At 42.7% G+C, this 18,049-nt stretch overlaps 1 protein-coding gene across 2 annotated transcripts in view; it reads right to left on the bottom strand.

Annotated features, from left to right (window-relative positions):
• The window catches only part of KAT6B (lysine acetyltransferase 6B), a 218,649-nt gene that overhangs the window by 84,726 nt on the left and 115,874 nt on the right, over positions 1-18,049 (bottom strand). For both annotated transcript variants that reach the window (XM_073686072.1, XM_073686073.1), the window contains exons 8-10: positions 17,855-17,979; positions 11,188-11,303; positions 5,333-5,474 (exon numbers count right to left, since the gene is read on the bottom strand). In XM_073686072.1, the coding sequence (XP_073542173.1) occupies positions 5,333-5,474; positions 11,188-11,303; positions 17,855-17,979 (383 nt within the window). The remainder of the gene's footprint in view (positions 1-5,332; positions 5,475-11,187; positions 11,304-17,854; positions 17,980-18,049) is intronic.

The raw sequence follows: 18,049 nt of genomic DNA on the forward strand, positions 1-18,049 counted from the left end.
CCATTCCTGAATGCACAGCCCTATTTTCATTGTTATGCAGTTTTTAAATGCAAACACAAACAGCACCACTTTGTTGAAAGTTGATGCCTTAGTTTACCCTCCTCATGGTCTTCAAAAACATATTTTTTAATGACCAAGTCCTGGTAGTCCAGGTAAGATCCCTGGCTTCCTGCCTTTCAGCCTAGTATAAAACGATTATAAAGAGCCATTTGCACCAAATGATTGCCAGCTTTTTGTTCCAGACCTCGCTTTTTCTGATGCTATAGGGCTGCAGATAGTATTTGCTCAGTAAGGACCACACACCCATATTGTTATTATACTGCTGTATGCAGTGTGTCTTGCATATGGAGACATTTGTCTCATGTACAGGTCTGCTCTCACCTGGAAGAATGAGGTTAAAAGAAGGACATCTTTTTGGTCCTTGTATTTAACCACCATCAATGCACCGTTACTAAGGGCTCTATTCTCACCGGCCTGTAATTTTAAGTTTACAAGGGGCTTTGGAAGGCGAAAGGACACATTTTTGCTGCTGACAGGCACTTGAAAAAAAGTAACACTTGTATAAAAGTTGTCAGTGTAAGAGTGGTTCCCCTTTTTATAATAGAGGGTAAATCAGGTCTCATATTATATGGTCAATTGTTTTAAAGCACCACTCCAGAGTTTTTTTTCAGTGCTGGAGTGGTATTTTAAATGTAAGTCTCCTGCCCCCAGTCATATACTCACCCTCCGGCATCTTCACCTTTTTTCGGCGTCACTCCGGTCCTGCGGTGCAATCTTGTGACAGTACCTTCTGAATGGCCAGAAGTCAGAAGCTACTGTATGTCACAAGCTCTTAATGCAAGTCTATGAGAGCCAGAACAAGGCACTCAGACTTGTATTGAAAAGTGACCTCCTTGCCGCTCCATGAAACATTGGAGCAGCCGGCAAGGGACTTTTCACCGGAGACCGACGGAAACAGCAGTTAAAACAGATGGAAACGCCGAAAGGTGAGTATGAGACATTGGGCGGGGGACTTACATTTAAAGCACCACTCCAGCGGTGCAATAAAAAAAAACACTGGAGTGGTGCTTTAAGCAAAGAAAGTGGGGAATTTTGGGGGTTAAACCTGTTGTCCTTACATTAATATACCCAAAATTCATGTTTTTTTTTATTTTTTTTTACCAGTGCTGCTTTTACATATTTTATAAACCTTCAAGCTCTATCTGGCTCTTTAGCTTGGAAGATACTGCCGAAATTTTAATCTCCCCTTGAATAAGACAAAGGATTTGTCAATGGCCACCTTTTTCTCAGGGTTATAAGCATCAACCTATGTTAAATTAAATTGGGTAATTGCAGGCTTTATTTTCTAGATCCGATTGTGTTTGAGGTCACTAGTTGTGGTACATGACAAATTACCGCAGTAATGAATGAAGTGCATCATGACCGCAGACATCTTGCACTTCATTAGATCACTATACATACAAGACTGCTGCCAACCAGTAAAATCTTATTGTGGCATTTTTTACACGCCCCATATTCAAAAGAAGCCCCAAAATTTTAAGATCTCTGAGTGGTCAACAGAATACCAGTGGATTTTTCTGGCATAAAAGGAATCAGGTTGACAATAAATAAGTTGATTTGTGTACAAATTGGTTTAAGCAACCAATAAATTTAGTAACTATTCTGAAAAGAAGAATTTGAAAAACTCCACCTCACTATATCCCCCAATATATCAATATTAATTGCTGACACAGGAGTAAAGTAAGGTACATGTGGTGGTTGGCAGCCAATCACCGGCACTTCTAGGTCTATTTTCGCTCAGCTGTGGCTGGGACTCAGTGCTGTAACTGGATGATGATGAGGAAAACAAAAAAAACTCCTCACCATCGCTTGTGGTGTCGGTGTCAGAACAGATACTTGTATAGGCTTCCTCAGCTGTAAGCAAACACTAAACCATTAGAATGATGAGAAATACAGTTATGTGCAAAAGTTTTATTCAAGGGTGAAAAAATGCTGCAGAGTAAGAACGCTTTAAAAATAGAAATGTTAATAGTTTATTTTTGTCATTTAACAAAATGCAAAGTGAATGAACAAAAGAGAAATGTAAATCACATCAATATTTGGTGTGACCGCCCTTTGTCTTCAAGTCAGATTTATTTCTTATTTATTTCTTCTAGTTCTTCTAGTTCTAGGGTGTGACGCTGAGTCACTATTCACGGACAAACCGTGACACAGGGTAGTCAGGAGTGCCGAGGTCAGATACCAGGAGGGCTCATAGTACAGAGGGGCAATACAAAGGTGTGGTCTAGAAACAGTACGGGGTCCAATGCCAGGAGGGTCCGTCAAGATAAGGGGATAAGATAAACGGATAGTAATAGGCCAAATCCGGGGTCAGGTGCCTGAGGTCAGAGAACATCAACAGCAAAAGCGATAACACACATGAATGGTCACGACAAATCCAAGGTCCGGCAACAAGATCAGGGAATCAGACACAGAGCAATGCACACATATCAATGACAATGTTTCAGCTGACAAAGGTCTGCTCAAAGCTAGCCAGCTAAATAGCTATCAAATAATCAAGAACAGGAGGCACCTGGAGGAACGCCCGTAGCCTAGGACAGATTGAGCAGCAGGGCTGTCAATCAAAATGCTGAGAGCCCAGCACACCCAAGCATCAGATTGGACGACTGGGCTATCACTCACAATACTGACAGCACACTTCAGATCCTAAAGGGCGGCTGAGCTGTCAATCACAGCGTCCCTAGGCTACAGTGAATGATGAAACCATGACACAGGTATTTTGTAGGATTAACCCCTTTACCCAAGAAGGTGGTTTGCACGTTAATGGCCTGGCTAATTTTTACAATTCTGACCACTGTCACTTTATGAGGTAATACCTCTGGAACGCTTCAACGGATCCCACTGATTCGGAGAATGTTTTTTCGTCACATATTGCACTTCATGATAGTGGTAAAATTTCTTCGATATGACTTGCATTTATTTGTGAAAAAAATCTGGAATTTGGCAAAAATTTCATAATTTTCAAAATTTTAATTTTCATGCCCTTAAATCAGATATGTCACACAAAATAGTTAATAAATAATATTTCCCACATGTCTACTTTACATCAGCACAATTTTGAAACCAAAATATTTTTTTTTATTAGGGAGCTATAAGGGTTAAAGTTGACCAGCGATTTCTAATTTTTCCAACAAAATTTACAAAACCATTTTTTAGGGACTACATCACATTTGAAGTGACTTTGAGGGGCCTTTATGACATAAAATACCCAAAAGTGACACCATTCTAAAAACTGCACTCCTCAAGGTGCTCAAAACCACATTCAAGAAGTTTATTAACCCTTCAGGTGCTTCACAGGAAGCTTTGGAATGTGGAAGAAAAAAATGAACATTTATTTTCACAAAAATGTTAGTTTAGACACAATTTTTTTTTATTTTCGCAATGGTAACAGGAAAAAATGGACCCCAAAATTTGTTGTGCAATTTCTCCTGAGCACGCAGATACCCCATACAATGTTCCTGAAAAAAAACACCCACGCTGTGCCCTAAATAAGCCCTACGCTGTGCCCCTGAATAAATAATTGTCCCTCACTGTGCTCGCTGCACAAAAAATGACCCCACACTGTCTCACTTATGGCACATGGTCTACACACTTATCTCCTATAAAATATTCCCACCACACTATCTGTCCTCTGCATTCTCCATACGGAGCCCCCCTCATGTTCTGCAGCATTCCCCTCCCCTCATGTTCTCCAGCATCCCCTCCTCAAGTTCTCCAGCGGTCCCCCCCCTCATGTTCTCCAGCAGTCACCCCTCTTATGTTCTCCAGCAATCCCCCCTCCTCATGGTCTCCAGTGTTCTCCCTCCTCATGTTCTCCAGCGATCCCCCCTCCTCAAGTTCTCCAGCATTCCGCCCCATATTCTCCAGAGCTCTCCCCCCCAGCTCATGTTCTCCAGTGTCCCCCCACCTCCGCATGCTCTCCGGCACCCCCCCCTCCTCTCCAGCGTTTTCCTCCTTCTCATGCTCTCCAGTATTCCCCCACCTCCTCATGATCTCCAGCATGCTCTCCAGTGTTCCCCCACTTCCTCATGATCTCCAGCGTTCCCCCACTTCCTCATGATCTCCAGCATTCCCCCCCTTATGTTCTCCAGTGTTCCCCCACTAATAATGTTCTCCAGCGTTTCCCCCTCCTCATGTTCACCAGTATTCCCCCTCCTCATGTTCACCAGCATTCCCCCCCCCTCATCTTCACCAGCATTTCCCCCTCCTCATGCTGTCCAGTGTTACCCCCTTCTCATGCTCTCCAGCGTTACCCCCCTCCTCATGCTCCCCAGCGTTCCCTGTTCTCCTCATGCTCTCCAGCGTTCCCCCCTCCTCATGTTCTCCAGAATCCCCCCATCCTCATGTTCTCCAACATTCCCTCCCCTCATGTTCTCTAGCTTTCCCCTCCTCCTCGTGTTCTCCAGCATTCCCCCCCTCCTCATGTTCTCCAGCATTCACCCCACATGTTCTCCAGCAGCCCCACCCATATGTTTTTCAGCATCCCACCCTCCCCCGTCAGGCTGCATCTTCGGCTCTGTGAGAGCTTACATGCTCCAGCTTGTCCTCCGCGGCACTCTGCACTGACGTCGGCAGCATGATGAGGTCTCCTCGTCGCGCTGCTGTGACGTCATCAGTGCGCGCACACCACCGCATGCCGGGTCAGTAAAGCTGATTGGAGCTCCGCTGACCCCAGAAGTGCCAGCGTGACAGAGGATCATTTATATTCGCGTCTTAAAGACGCAAATACAAAATGATTGTGCCGCTCCCCCTCCCTCCTCCAGAAAGACACCGTTTTTTGTAAAGAACCTGGAGGAGGGAGGAGGAGTTAAAAAAAATTTTTTTTCATTCTGACCCAGGCGCCGCCCCCTGCAGCTCGTCGCCCTAGGCACCGGACCTCTGTTGCCTAGTGGCAAGTATGGGCCTGTCCCTAATATTACATAGACTGCCATTCACGTGAATGGTCATTATGTTTGTTTACCGCAGGCACTGTGGTAGTGATGTATAGTTGACCACAACTTACTGTGGCAATAAAATCCGATTGCTGGGGCTCCAGAAGCCAACCCTGCCACAATATCATGACAATCTATTACAAACATTTTTTTAACTGCAAGTCAAAGCATATGAGAAAAAAATATAAAGTCTTAAAACATTTTTATAAATGTAAATTAGAACAAATGGTAATTTATATTTGCTGTCATTTTTGAATAATAGTGTTAAAACTGCAATATTTTTGACAGTAGACAATATAGTTATTTTAATTAAAGGGAACATACTTAAGAGAATTACTCACTTCAAATATAGACAGGTCATCTTTCCTGTAGATTTCATTAGCAGGAGGGTGGAACCAGCCACATTTCTTTAAGTGTCGCCATAGGATATTCTTACTTTTCATATACTTCAGACAAAACTCACACAGGTAAAGCTTAGGTGATCTAATTAAAAAATATAGAAATCTGTTTACTGACATCTGTGTTTTTTAATGTCACATATAGCTTCTAACAAGCCCTTAGCCATCAGAAATTGAAAGAATCATAGAAGAGTTTTGCGCTCATATTTTTGCACAAGTATTTACAATTATGTCACAATTACCCATATGATAATATCACTGAACATATGATAACCGTTACATAGATATTATAGCTGAGAACAGACATGTCCAAGCTTAGAAGTGGTATTGGTACATCCATAATGCATGATCCAGTCTGCCCTAAAATAGCTAATCTTTCCCTCCTGATCTCAAGTGTCGATCCACTGGATCAAACATTCAGAACAAGAACTTTATACATTTAGCTAAGAATTTATGGTTTTTTTTTTCTTAAAAAAATCATCTAAGCTGTGACCAGCTCCTTAGGTAAGACTATCCCACAGATTAATAGTTCTCATAGTAAAAAAAAGCCTTGTCTCCTCTGGAGATTGAACCTTTCTCTCTCCAGACAAAAGAGTGGCCTCTTGTCTTTTGAGGGCTGTTTTAAATGAAACACCATTTGCCCATATATTTTGTATGGGCCATTCATGTACTTGTACAATTTAACCATGTCACCCCTTATACATCTCTTATCAAAACTAATTAAATGTAATTCTACTAATCTTTCAACTTAACTACTCCACGTCTCATCAGTTCTGTGGTTCTTATTTGAACTTTTTCTAACCCCCCCGGACCTCCTTTCTATGAACCAATGCCCTGAACTACCTATTCCAGATGAGGTTGAACAAGTCTTTTGTAAAGTGGTAGTATCATATCCCTGTGCGGCTAGTCCGTGCTCTTTTAATACATAGACAACAGCTTTAAGTGCATGGTGCCTTTTTAGTACTAAAGGGGGTTTAAGATTCTCAAATTAGCAAAGTGTCACTACAGAAAGGAGAGAATAAAAATAAAAGCATACATTTTAACTGAAAGTCTTAAAAGAGCTAAGACTCTAAGAAACAGATAAAAAAATGGCGGACCTAATCCGGTGAGAAGTACTGGGCAAGACTTAAAGGGACTCTGTCACCCCATGGCACTTATCTGACCTCTAATATGGGCATACGGGTGATAGAAATATAAATCCATACCTACCTCTATGCCTCATTAGAGGTCTTGTTGCTGTGAAATTTGTTTTTATTCAAATCAGGATTCTGATGCTTGCAGGCCTGGAAGATATCCCTGCCTCCTGTAGAAATGATGTTTACCCCCCTCCCCTGCATGTCACAGTGCCCTGTGATGTGCAGTTGCAGCAGCCAAATCCAGGCACTGTGACATGCAGGGGAGGGGGGAAACATTGTAATTCACACAGGAGCCAGGGATTTCTTTCAGTCTCAGCGCCCGCAAGCCATCAGAAACTTGATTAAATAAAAACAAATTTCACAGCAACAAGACCTCTAATATAAGGCATACAGGTAGGAATAGATTTACATTTCAATCACCTGTATGCCCATATTAGAGGTCAGATAAGTGCCAGGGGGTGTCAGATTCCCTTTAACATTACATTCTAGATGTGAATACTATATAAGAGTAAATATCATATTACCCCAGGGGGGGTGGAGGGAGGAAATAAACCCTGGTTTAGGGATGCGTTAAAACATGACATTTCATTTTTTCTAAAAAAATATGTGGTAAATGAATTAAAAACAGACTAGCGTGCCAGAGTTTCCTTTGGTTATTGTTGATCATTCAATCTATCCTATTTATTCAGCAAACTAATTCAGATTCTCTATATTCATATATTCATCATGACTGCAGCTCATGAATTAAGCTCAACTGAATTACTGTTGCTAAGACACACACTGGTGACCCTAGTGCTATTAAGAATTAACTATCGCATAGCCATCCCAACAAGTTTCACCACAAGTCATTATACCCCCTGAGGAAGCCCTGTATTATCCCTATAGGGGTGTGTGGATTTACTATATCAGAGTATCACAGTATTGTATCATACCCACATCAATATAAAAAGTGCCCAAAATTATCAGTGCTCTAAAAAGAGGTCAACTCTCATCCGGGCCTATGGTCATTATGGGCAAAGGTGGTCTGGATCACTTCTGTGGGGAAAAGGTCCAGAAGGTAAGTGTCCGGTCCCTAATCAAGTCTTACACCGCCACTAAATAGCTTTCAGGGACAGGGTGAAATGGTGGTGGGGTCACAGATTAGGCATACAGTGTGCCACAATACAAGCTAGGCAATGTGGCACTCTGCACATCTAACATATGTTACCTTACCAACACTAGACCCTTTCACTGGGTCCCCGCTTGTACACTCTCCTGTTGAGTCTTCATAATAGCAGATGAAACATGTCGGGAAGGAAAAGGGGCAGTTAGAAGCCATTTAGTGGCTGCCATGTTAGGGAGGAAGTTACTGCAAGGGGCGTGTCAGGGTTAGTAGATTAAGATTAGGGACTAGACACTTACCTATATGACCTTTGGCCCCCCAGAAGCGATCCTGACCATTTTTGTCCATAATAATCAGAGGACCGGGTGAGATTTAATTTTTTTTATATGAGCACTGGAAATTTTGGGCACTTCTCAATATTGCTGTTGGATGTGACACTGGATTATGACCTACTCTGAAATGCTAATTAGCAGCATACTCCTCTCAAGATTGTGACTGGTCTTCAATGTTGCATTTTGCTCCTCCAGATTTCTAAGATGAGCTTCCAGGTGAGAAATATACTCACATCTACCACAGCGGCACTTGCCCTGATCTCCTGCTCCAGTTGTGAGTACAAATGGCAGACTGTGCACGGAAGTAAACCTCCAACCCACCAGTGCACAGTTTGCCATACATATGCACAACTGGAAAGGAGATCAGGGGAAGTGCCTCTGTGGTAGATGTGACCACGTTACCAACCTAGAAGCTCAAACAAACAGTACAAAAACAGAAAAGGAAGGGAAAAATAATCTAGTGGTTTTCATAGTTTCAGGCTGTGTGCCCACTATGCGTTTTCCAAGCGTTTATGCTGCGGAATTTCCGCAGCGTAAACGCTTGGGAAACGCTTGGTAATCCGTCCCCCATGGTCCCCAATGACAAGCCGCAATGTCAATGCCCATGCTGCAGATTTTTCCGCAGCGTTCAAGCTGCGCTCAAAAATCCGCAGCATGTCCATTAATTTAGCGGACACGCAGCGCAATTGCCGCCATTGACTTGCATTGGAACGCTTGGATTCCGCATCACTGCATCTGTACATGCGGAATCCAAACGTTTCAATGTGCGGATGGTACCCGGGTCTGGAGGACAGGAGACTCTCCTCCAGACCCAGGTAGCATAGAACCTGTAAAAAAAAGAATAAAATAAAAAATAAATAATATACTCACCTTCCAACTCCTTCTCTGTGATTGCCGGCAGATCGCGGTGGACTGTAGGACCGGCGCTGACGTCACAGTCATGTGACGGCAGGTCCTAGTGCAGTGTACCGCGATCTGCCGGCAGCCGGGATGGAGCGAAGCAAGACTGCGGGGGCCATCGGAAGGTAAGTATAGATTTATTTTTTTATTTATAATCATTCTTTACGGTCAAACTATATAAATCCATGCCGTTTGTATGGATTTATATAGTGTGACCAAGTTGACAAGCACTTTCCAAGTGATGCTAAAATCGCTTGGAAAGCGCTTGTCAACCCGCATGCGGAAATGCAAGTTAAGAACGCTTCACATCCGCTTGTCCCTGGCAGGAAAAACGCATGTACAATCCGCATGTACAATCCGCATGCGTTTTTTTCTGCCAGGGAGATGCAGAAACGCTCAGGAAAAAATCCTGAGCATTTCTGCATCGTGGGCACATAGCCTCATAGTTTTAAGGTTGAAGGTAGACTTAAAGGGGTATTCCCATCTCCAAGATCCTATCCCAGTATGTAGTAGGTGTATTAATAAAAATATTAGCAAATACCTCCAATTAGAAATGTAGTATAGTATTTTTGATTCGCTATGCCACTTACCTAATGTGCAGGCAATACAGGACCTTAGGTATCCACGGTTATGACCACTAGCAGCTAGCTAACTAACTGTCACTTTATCAGTGGTTGTAACCATGGATACCTAAGGTCCTGCAATGCCCTGCACATGAGGAAAGAGACATAGCAAATCCAAAATACTATACTGCATTTCTAATTGTAGGTATTTGATTTGCCAATATTATTAGAATTACACCTACTACATATAGGGATGGGATCTTGGAGTCCATCGAGTTCAACCTATAGTCTAATATGTTGACCCTGAGGAAGGCAAAAACCCAATGGGGCAGACATTAATAGCTCCATATTAGGGGAAAAATTCCTTCCTGACTCCATACAGCAATCAGACTAATTCTCTGGATCAATGCCCCATCACAGAATCTAGTGCCCATGACCAGTAATATTATATTTATCAAGAAAGGTATCCAGGCCCTTCTTGAAGTTTTTTATTCTTATATACTCATAAACCATGAGAAAAAACGCATGTCATATAAAGTAGAATGTCCAAGTGGCTTGCCAGATTCCCAGGGCATTTTTTGGCATGGTTTGTGAGTATAGAAGTATAAGGCTATGTGCCCACGTTGCATTTATGAAGCAGAAAATTTCTGCTGCATAAATGCAAGTCCTCTCCCGGAAAAACGCATGCGGAATTCCGCACGCGTTTATCGCGCATTTTTCGCGCGTTTATCACGCGTTTTCCACATGCGGAATTGCCTTGCGTTTTTTTATGCATTGGACTAAGGCAATTCCGCTTGCGGAAACGCAAAATTAAATGACATGCTGCGGATTTTTGAACGCGGCATAAACGCTGCGGAAAAATCCGCAGCATGTGCATAGAAGTTGCGGAATCCCATTGGGGACCATGGGGTGCGGATTACCATGCGTTATTCAAGCGTTTACGCTGCGGAAATTCCGCAGCATATACGCTTGAAAAATGCTACGTGGGCACACAGCCTATATCATCTTGTGATTATGTAAGCTTGAGCTCTGCTGCACTACGGCATTACACTTAGTATATCCCTAGGAATGCAAAGATCAAAACTAAGATTGTATGTAAAGCTGCACTGGAGGACCACAAGTAACAGTGGAAAACCTTGCAACAGAGCTGTTCTGCTTTGGAGACCTTTTTTATCCTATGCAAAAGCGATGAGTAGAAAGCGCTATTCAGACTGTGACCATTTGTTGGAGTGTCCAGCATGAACTTCAACTGAACACATACTTTAGAAATTATGGACTTCCTTTTACTTGTTCTGTTGCTTCTCCAATGCAATTGTAGTCTTTTGCTTAGAATACTCTCCCGCTTAACACTGATATTGTTATATATATAGGTAAAAGACCTACCTTCATTAAAGATGTCAGAATATTAAAAACCCCAAATCAATAGAATGCACCACGGCTCTAAATGGAAACCCTACACCTGACCACAATGCATGGCTAACGGCCCCATACACATTAAAATCATCTGAACTTGATGATATTCAATAATTGCCATCAATAATCTCCCCTCTGAGAAGACAAACACTTGTCAGAGCTGAATGTGCATGTGTATGACGGGGAGAGTCAGCTGAAGCCATCATCTGTGTGTGGCCACTGACATACATGCTGCCACGCTGGGGTCAGGAGAGCTGACGGCCAGTCGGAGCATTGCGATGTGATGGCTATCCTAATTATACGGTCATCTGACTGCGCCCTAACAAGAAGTGCATGCCTAGTAAAACCACACCTTGCATATTCCTGGGGGTAAGGCGAAGAGTACCATGTCTGAATTTCATATTTTCCAAATTCAATGACTGCTGGATACCGGCCAGTCTGGTCACTCATAGCTTTGCATCCTATTTTCTATCCAAGATGGAATAAGGATATATTAGAAAGACATAAAAGTTAGGAAAGTAAATACATAGAAGTCCAGCAACGTGAAACAGAGTTCCTTAGTCAAAGGAAATAAAAATACAGCACAACAATCTTGACAGGTGTACATTGTAAAGTCTTCCCCTCCCTCCGACTTTACCTTTTCTTTTTTTTCCTTTGTCTTGTGTCAGCTCTGACTTTTCTTGGTTCTTTAATCATCCTCTTAACAGGACATCCGCTGTCTCCAAGTCTACACTGACCTATACTGTCATCTACCGTTATGTTAGCATATACAATTTTTAATATGAAAAAAAAACAATATAAGTGCTGCCACTTAGACGTTTACTCATTTTTTTTCTTATGCTGGCATTTCATTTTTTATAAAAAATGTTTGGATAACAAACACAGTAAAAAAAAAACTGCATTGTAATAGCTGCAATACATGCATAAAGTATTATCCAATTATGATGAAGCCATTTAAAGGGAATCTGTCAGTAGGATCAACCCTCTTAAGGCGTCTATATCAGCATGTAGACCCTAGGAAGCTGAATGAAATGATATTTTGATATCTGCGATCTGAGGTCTTATTCCAGAGAAATCCACATTTTTCTTATATGTAAATGAGCTGCTCAGGACTATAGGCAGGACGCACAGCCATAGATTTAGTGGGACCCCTGGTAAAGTCTGCCAGAGGACATCAGTATATATTGGTGGTCCTAGATTACGCTACCCAGAGGCGGTGCCTTTAAGAAACCCCTCCTCTAAGTGTATAGCTCGGGAGTTATTTTAGATTTTCTTTCGAACAGGTCTTCCTAAAGAGATATTAATGAATCAAGGGACAACGTTAATTTCAAAGGTCATGAGGGAATGGTGTAAAGCACAACAAGTTTTACAGCCCCCGGACCTCTGTCTACCATCCACAGAGAGGTTTAATAAAATCTTAAAGGGCATGTTAAAAGGCAGAAGAGAACGGCGGTTGAGACTGGGACTGTCTTGTAACCTATTGTTCTCCATAAGGGAGGTTCCACAAGCCTCCACGGGTTTTCCCCGTTTGAGCTATTGTATGGCCGACACGCCCGTAGACTCTTTGATGTAGCAAAGAAGATGTGGGAAACTGAGACCATACCCCACAGAAGGCCAAGACAGCACATGGCACAAATGCAGGACATGATTGCCAATGTTACGCCTATTGAAGAAGAGCACCTACTGAAGGCACGCAAGGCACAGTCCAGGGTGTATAATAAGTCGACCCGAGCGAGACAGTTTCAGTCTAGGGACAGGGTACTTGGTTTAGTGACCACCGTGAAGAGCAAGTTTCTTTCCAAGTAGCAGGAACCCTATGAAGTGGTGGAAAATGTGGGAGGTCAACTATAAAAGTACACCAGCCAGGGAAAAGGAAGCCTTTCCAGATATATCATATCAATTTACAGTGGCATGTAAAAGTTTGGACACCCCTGGTCAAAATTACCGTTATTGTGAACAGTTAACCATTTCCTTTGTATCTTAGGCAAAAATATATATATATTTCCATCTTTTACATTTTAAAAAGGAAAATTGGCTGATGCAAAAGTTTGGGCACCCTGCATGGTTAGTACCTGTTGCACCTACTTTTGAAAGTATCACAGCTTATAAACGCTTTTTGTAGCCAGCCAAGAGTCTTTTTTGAGAGATTTTCATCCATTCTTCCTTGCAAAATTCTTCCAGTTCTGTGAGCTTCCTGCGTCGTCTTGCATGCACTGTTATTTTGAAGTCTAGCCACAGATTTTCAATGATGTTCAGATCAGGGGACTGAGAGGGCAATTGTAAAACCATCATCTTGCGCCTTTTGATGTAGTCTATTGTGGATTTTGATGTGTGTTTAGGATCATTATCCATTTGTAGAAGCCAACCTCTTTTAAACTTCAGCTTTTTTTTACAGATGGTGTTATGTTTGCATCAAGAATGTGTTGAAATTTCATTGAAGCCTTCCAGACCTTATCTTAGCCGCCACTGTTCCTGTTAACTGCCATTTCTAAATTACATTTCGAACTGTGGAAAGGGCAACTTGAAAATGCTTTGCCAATTTGTGGGTCTCCACCATTTTTCTTTTCAGAATGCAAGGAAGATGCTTAGAAGAACCCATGGCTGCTGTTTTTTGGCACAAGGTTAGAGGAAGCTGGGTTTTCATAAAGCGGTGAAATTTGCATCATCTAGCCTTTCCTAACAATGATAGTGAACAAGTCATAACCCTAACAGGCTAATTAAGGTCTGAAACCTTGGTCAAAGTTATCAGAGCAAACAAATCTGAAAGGGTGTAATTTTTAAAATGTAAAAAAAAACAATACATTTTTTTTTGCCTAAAATACAAAGGAAATGTGTTAACTTTAACTTTAGGCCTTTTAGAGATCATTTTACCTTCAGCTTGCTTAACTGATCACAATAACAGTAATTTTGACCAGGGGTGCCCAATATTTTACATACCTCTGTAATCAAAATCTGGCAGGATAGAGAACCTCTCGAAGCTCTCTACTTGTTGGCCAAGTTGGAAACCAGCATTGAAGATATAAAGGCTGTGAAAACTTTGTCACCCTCACAAAAACAGCAGTGCCGAGAGTTGTTACATCAAAATAGGGACATGTTCTCAGAGTTACCAGGTATCTCTCGGGTCATGTTCAGGTCAATTTTAAAGCCCTACAGTATTCCAGAAGCTCGCCGGGAGGTAATCTCGAAGGAGGTGAAAAGGATGCTAAACCTGGCGGTAACTGAAGAATCCAAGAGTGGATGGTCCAGTCAGATAGTGTTAGTGCCAAAGCCAGATGGGGAATGGCTTTTCTGCAATGACTACCGGAAGCTCAATGAGGTCTCCAAGTTTGACGCCTACCCGAGGGCCCCTCGTAGATGAGCTTATTGAACTGCTGGGGCCAGCTTGGTACATCACCACCCTTGAACTCACAAAAGGTTCCTGACAGATCCCCCTGTCAAAGGAGGCCAAAGAAAAGATGGCTTTCTCAACACCAGATGGATGTTATCAGTATGTAGGAATGCCTTTTGGTTTGCAGGGGGCGCCAGCCACATTTCATAGAGCCATGGATTGTGTCCTAGACCGGCACAAAAAGTATGCAGCTACTATGTTGTCATTTTCAGCCAGGAACTGGGAGTCATGTGAACAAAGTCCAGGCAGTAATTGATGCTCTAAAGAGGGCTGGCTGTGCCTGTCACATCATCACCAAAACCTGCGACTTCTGCTTTTGTCGCTAGGCGCCACGATATTCACTCTGCGGACGGCGCTGGTGATAGAGGTGATGTTACAACCAGAAGCTCTGGATGGTGCAGGCTCTGTCCAGCCACTAAGGTTAGAGTGGCAGGGACCTGCAGTGCTGTCCAGTCTGACAGTGTGGGTATGTGCTGTCCAGCTGAAGATATCAGCTCCCTGCTCCAGCCAATTGGAGAGCACTGCACCCTACTAAAGCTTCCAGCTTGCTGCTGGAAGCTGCCAGATATAGCTTTGTGCTTTCCTGCTTGTGGATGACAGCCATGCATGTCATTCCTATGTAGTATATGATGTATTGTGTCACGGGGAACACTCACCCCGGTTTGGCTTTCTACTTCTTTAGATAACTGCAGTGAACTTCCATGTCAATTTTCTTCAACCCTTCTCATCAGAAGATGCTCTTGTTTAGATGTTAGTGTCCGTGGTCATCTTGTATATCTTTGTGAGATGGTTGTAGTTCCATCTTTGTTCAATTTTTGTATTGCTTTTGCTACAGTATTCTGACTGATAAGTAAAGCTTTGCTGTGTAAATACATTATTTTCTTTTTCAGGTCTTGACATTTCTCTTCCATGTCATTGCTGACAGCATGTCATAAGAAGGGGTTTTCTTTAAGCAACGCCCTTTTATTCTCACCTATCTGGATGGCAACTCTTTTATAAATAATTAGTCTTATCTGTGGTCAAATTACTGTTCATGAGATTCCCATTCGTTTGCCACTTACTGTAAAATGCAGCATTTTATTTTTTTAAACACATTAATGGAGGCATGCCCGGAGCAATTACAGTCACCGCTCACAGCACTGAGAGCGAGAGCTGTAAGCACGTCCTGACACTCTGACCTGACAGCCAGCTATGCAGTACATTAGTACAGAGCCGGCTGTCAGTCAGTGTCGGGCCCTGGGTACCGCTGCCGCTCTTAATGCTGTGCGCAGTAACTGTATTTGCACCGGCACGCCTGCATGACTGATAGCCGGCTGCTCCCAAGAGGAATAAAGTTCATTTTCTCCCGGGTGTCGCACTTTTAGGACTTCTTTAAGTTGGAAAGAGGGGCTTCTATGGATTGAAACATTTTTCTGGTCACAGAAGCTCAATCAGATTGAGATCAGGGAAATATGGGCGCTCAAGTCAACATATTGAACTCATTATCATTAGAGATGGGAGAATCAATTCACAGGACTCCGGTCCATTGGTCAGGTCAGTGATCTGTGACCACAGGAAAGGAGGCCTGTGACTCTCCTGAACTCCCAGAAATCTGGCGTGATGTCGTGTGTACGTTGCGCCGCTATGATGACGTTGCAACAGCACGGCTAATGAAAGGAAGTCTGGGAGGTAAGGAGATACACAGACTTTCCGTCCTGAGGTCACAGATCACTGACCTTGCCGATGAAACGGGTCCTGCAAATCCATTCTCCCACCTCTAATTGTCATGTTTCTCAAACCATTCCTAAAAAATGTTTGCATTGAGGCAGAGCGTTTTATGCTGTGGAATAGAGATGCCATTACAGAGTGTACCTAGATGTCAGGGAAATATTAACGTCAGGAAAATGTTCGTCCATATTTGCATGACATAGATGTTCACCCCCCTTCCCTTATTCCCCTTCTGCTCAGCACAAAAGCCCCAATTAACACAGACCTGAGATAGATTGACACCTTCTCCCAGGCCAGAGTTTGGAGGAAAGAGGAAATGCTTCGTTAAGTTCAAAGGCACTCACAAACAATTCCCGGCCACCAGCCATAGCCAGGCCGACTCCGAAATGCAATATGAAATATTGTGAGTTCCATACGTCCAACAGTAACGGGACCCATATTTTTAGTGACCAAATCGGCCCAGGAATATATATGTAGTTTTCCAGGTCGGCAAGCAAAATCAGGGAGCTGTAGCGCAAAAACACCAGCAGACTGTGACTATGCGATGTGTGGCCTCTAACTGAAGATAAAATCATAAGGGAAAAAATGGTGTCGCTTGCACGCTTCTGCGATCAACGAGTGATGAGTTATCGCAGAAGTTAACGTTTTTAATAAAAATGTACAGGCTGGAGACTGGCCCACATGATGTCACCACAAGGGGCGTGTGGCCAGATCTCCCCTTAGGTATAAGAGAACCCATGGACAGTACAGACTCACTCATTGCCAGGGGGAAATAAGAATTATAAGCAATGGGTCGCGTCCGATAATGCTCAAATCAACTGGGGAGCCCCTCCTCCACCTATATTGAATCGTCTCAGCGATCGTATAGTGTAAGTTATCTTCTTTTATCCTGTTTATTTTATGTAACTGCCTATGTATTTTAATGTCTCCTTTGTAACATACTTGTATATATTTTTCTTGAACACTGCCTCCCTTTTGGATTAAATATAAAATTTAATAGTCCTGTTTCTTTTGTTCTGTAATTGTTCCCTTCCCCGAAGCCATACCCGCTATCAAAAGACAGGCGTCCGGCCAAGCCTGTATTATATTTCAAACTCGGCCGGTCGTGGCAGAGAATAGTAATAATTGGGCTATCGTGAAGCTGACAGTGACCGTAAGGAGGGCGTTAAACACGGATTCCAGGCTTTTGGAACCCAGAGGCGTGATACCATATGCTTACTGGTCGCTTACCGATACCTACGCAGCGAGTAGTCTGGATCGTGTGCTCGCGACTCCAGATGAAATACTGACAGCGTGACGGCACGGTGAGATATCGCGTGATCTCCCCGGTGTCGTCCCTCTGTGTGTGTTGGAATCAGTGACACTAGACTAAAATATTTCAGCATTTGGTTTGTCAAGTGAATGTGAGAACCCAAAGTTTTCCAGAGCATCAAACGGAATTTGCTGGCTTGCCTTTTTTCCCATAGCATATTGTGTTGCCATCTCTTCCCAGCTGTACAAATGATGTAAAAGAAAGCCACGTTCTTTCACAGCTCAATAGTCCAATGCTAATACAATGGATAGGAATCATCATGAGCATGTCAACTAGTCAGTGGCTACGCTGCCCCATATACAGTAAGCTGCAAGCACTGGATTTACACAGTAATAGTCAATTAGTCAGTGGTTTACTCTTTCAAGCTAGGTCCACAGTGGTTAATAAAAGGGTCCAGCTATTTAAAATAATGTCACTGGCTAATGATCTGTGACAACCACAATGTTTACAGCTCCTTTCTGTTACTCTTGCACAAAAGGATTTATATTCTATTATATGGTCATTTGTTCATTTTGGATAGAAATACTATTTAACTGCCTTTCAAAATGAGCAAGAAAAAAAAGAACTGGAAGGGCCTCCAGAGAAGCAAAGTCATTAATCAGAATTACTCACCTCAAAAGACAGCTCCCGTGCCTGTCTGAATATATCAACATCTTCCTGGGTTACAAAGTCTGGCCTTTTGGGAACACAAATCATATCCCATATATCTTGTTTGATACTCATCTTTGGGTCATTATCTGACGTACAAAGGAGAAAGATCACTGAAAAACTATGAAAATAAAATCACTGCAATGAATGCAGTAGACA

Source organism: Phyllobates terribilis, unplaced genomic scaffold, assembly GCF_046119375.1.
Source record: "Phyllobates terribilis strain yellow unplaced genomic scaffold, ASM4611937v1 Scaffold_5__5_contigs__length_657084704, whole genome shotgun sequence".
Classification (NCBI taxonomy): domain Eukaryota; kingdom Metazoa; phylum Chordata; class Amphibia; order Anura; family Dendrobatidae; genus Phyllobates; species Phyllobates terribilis.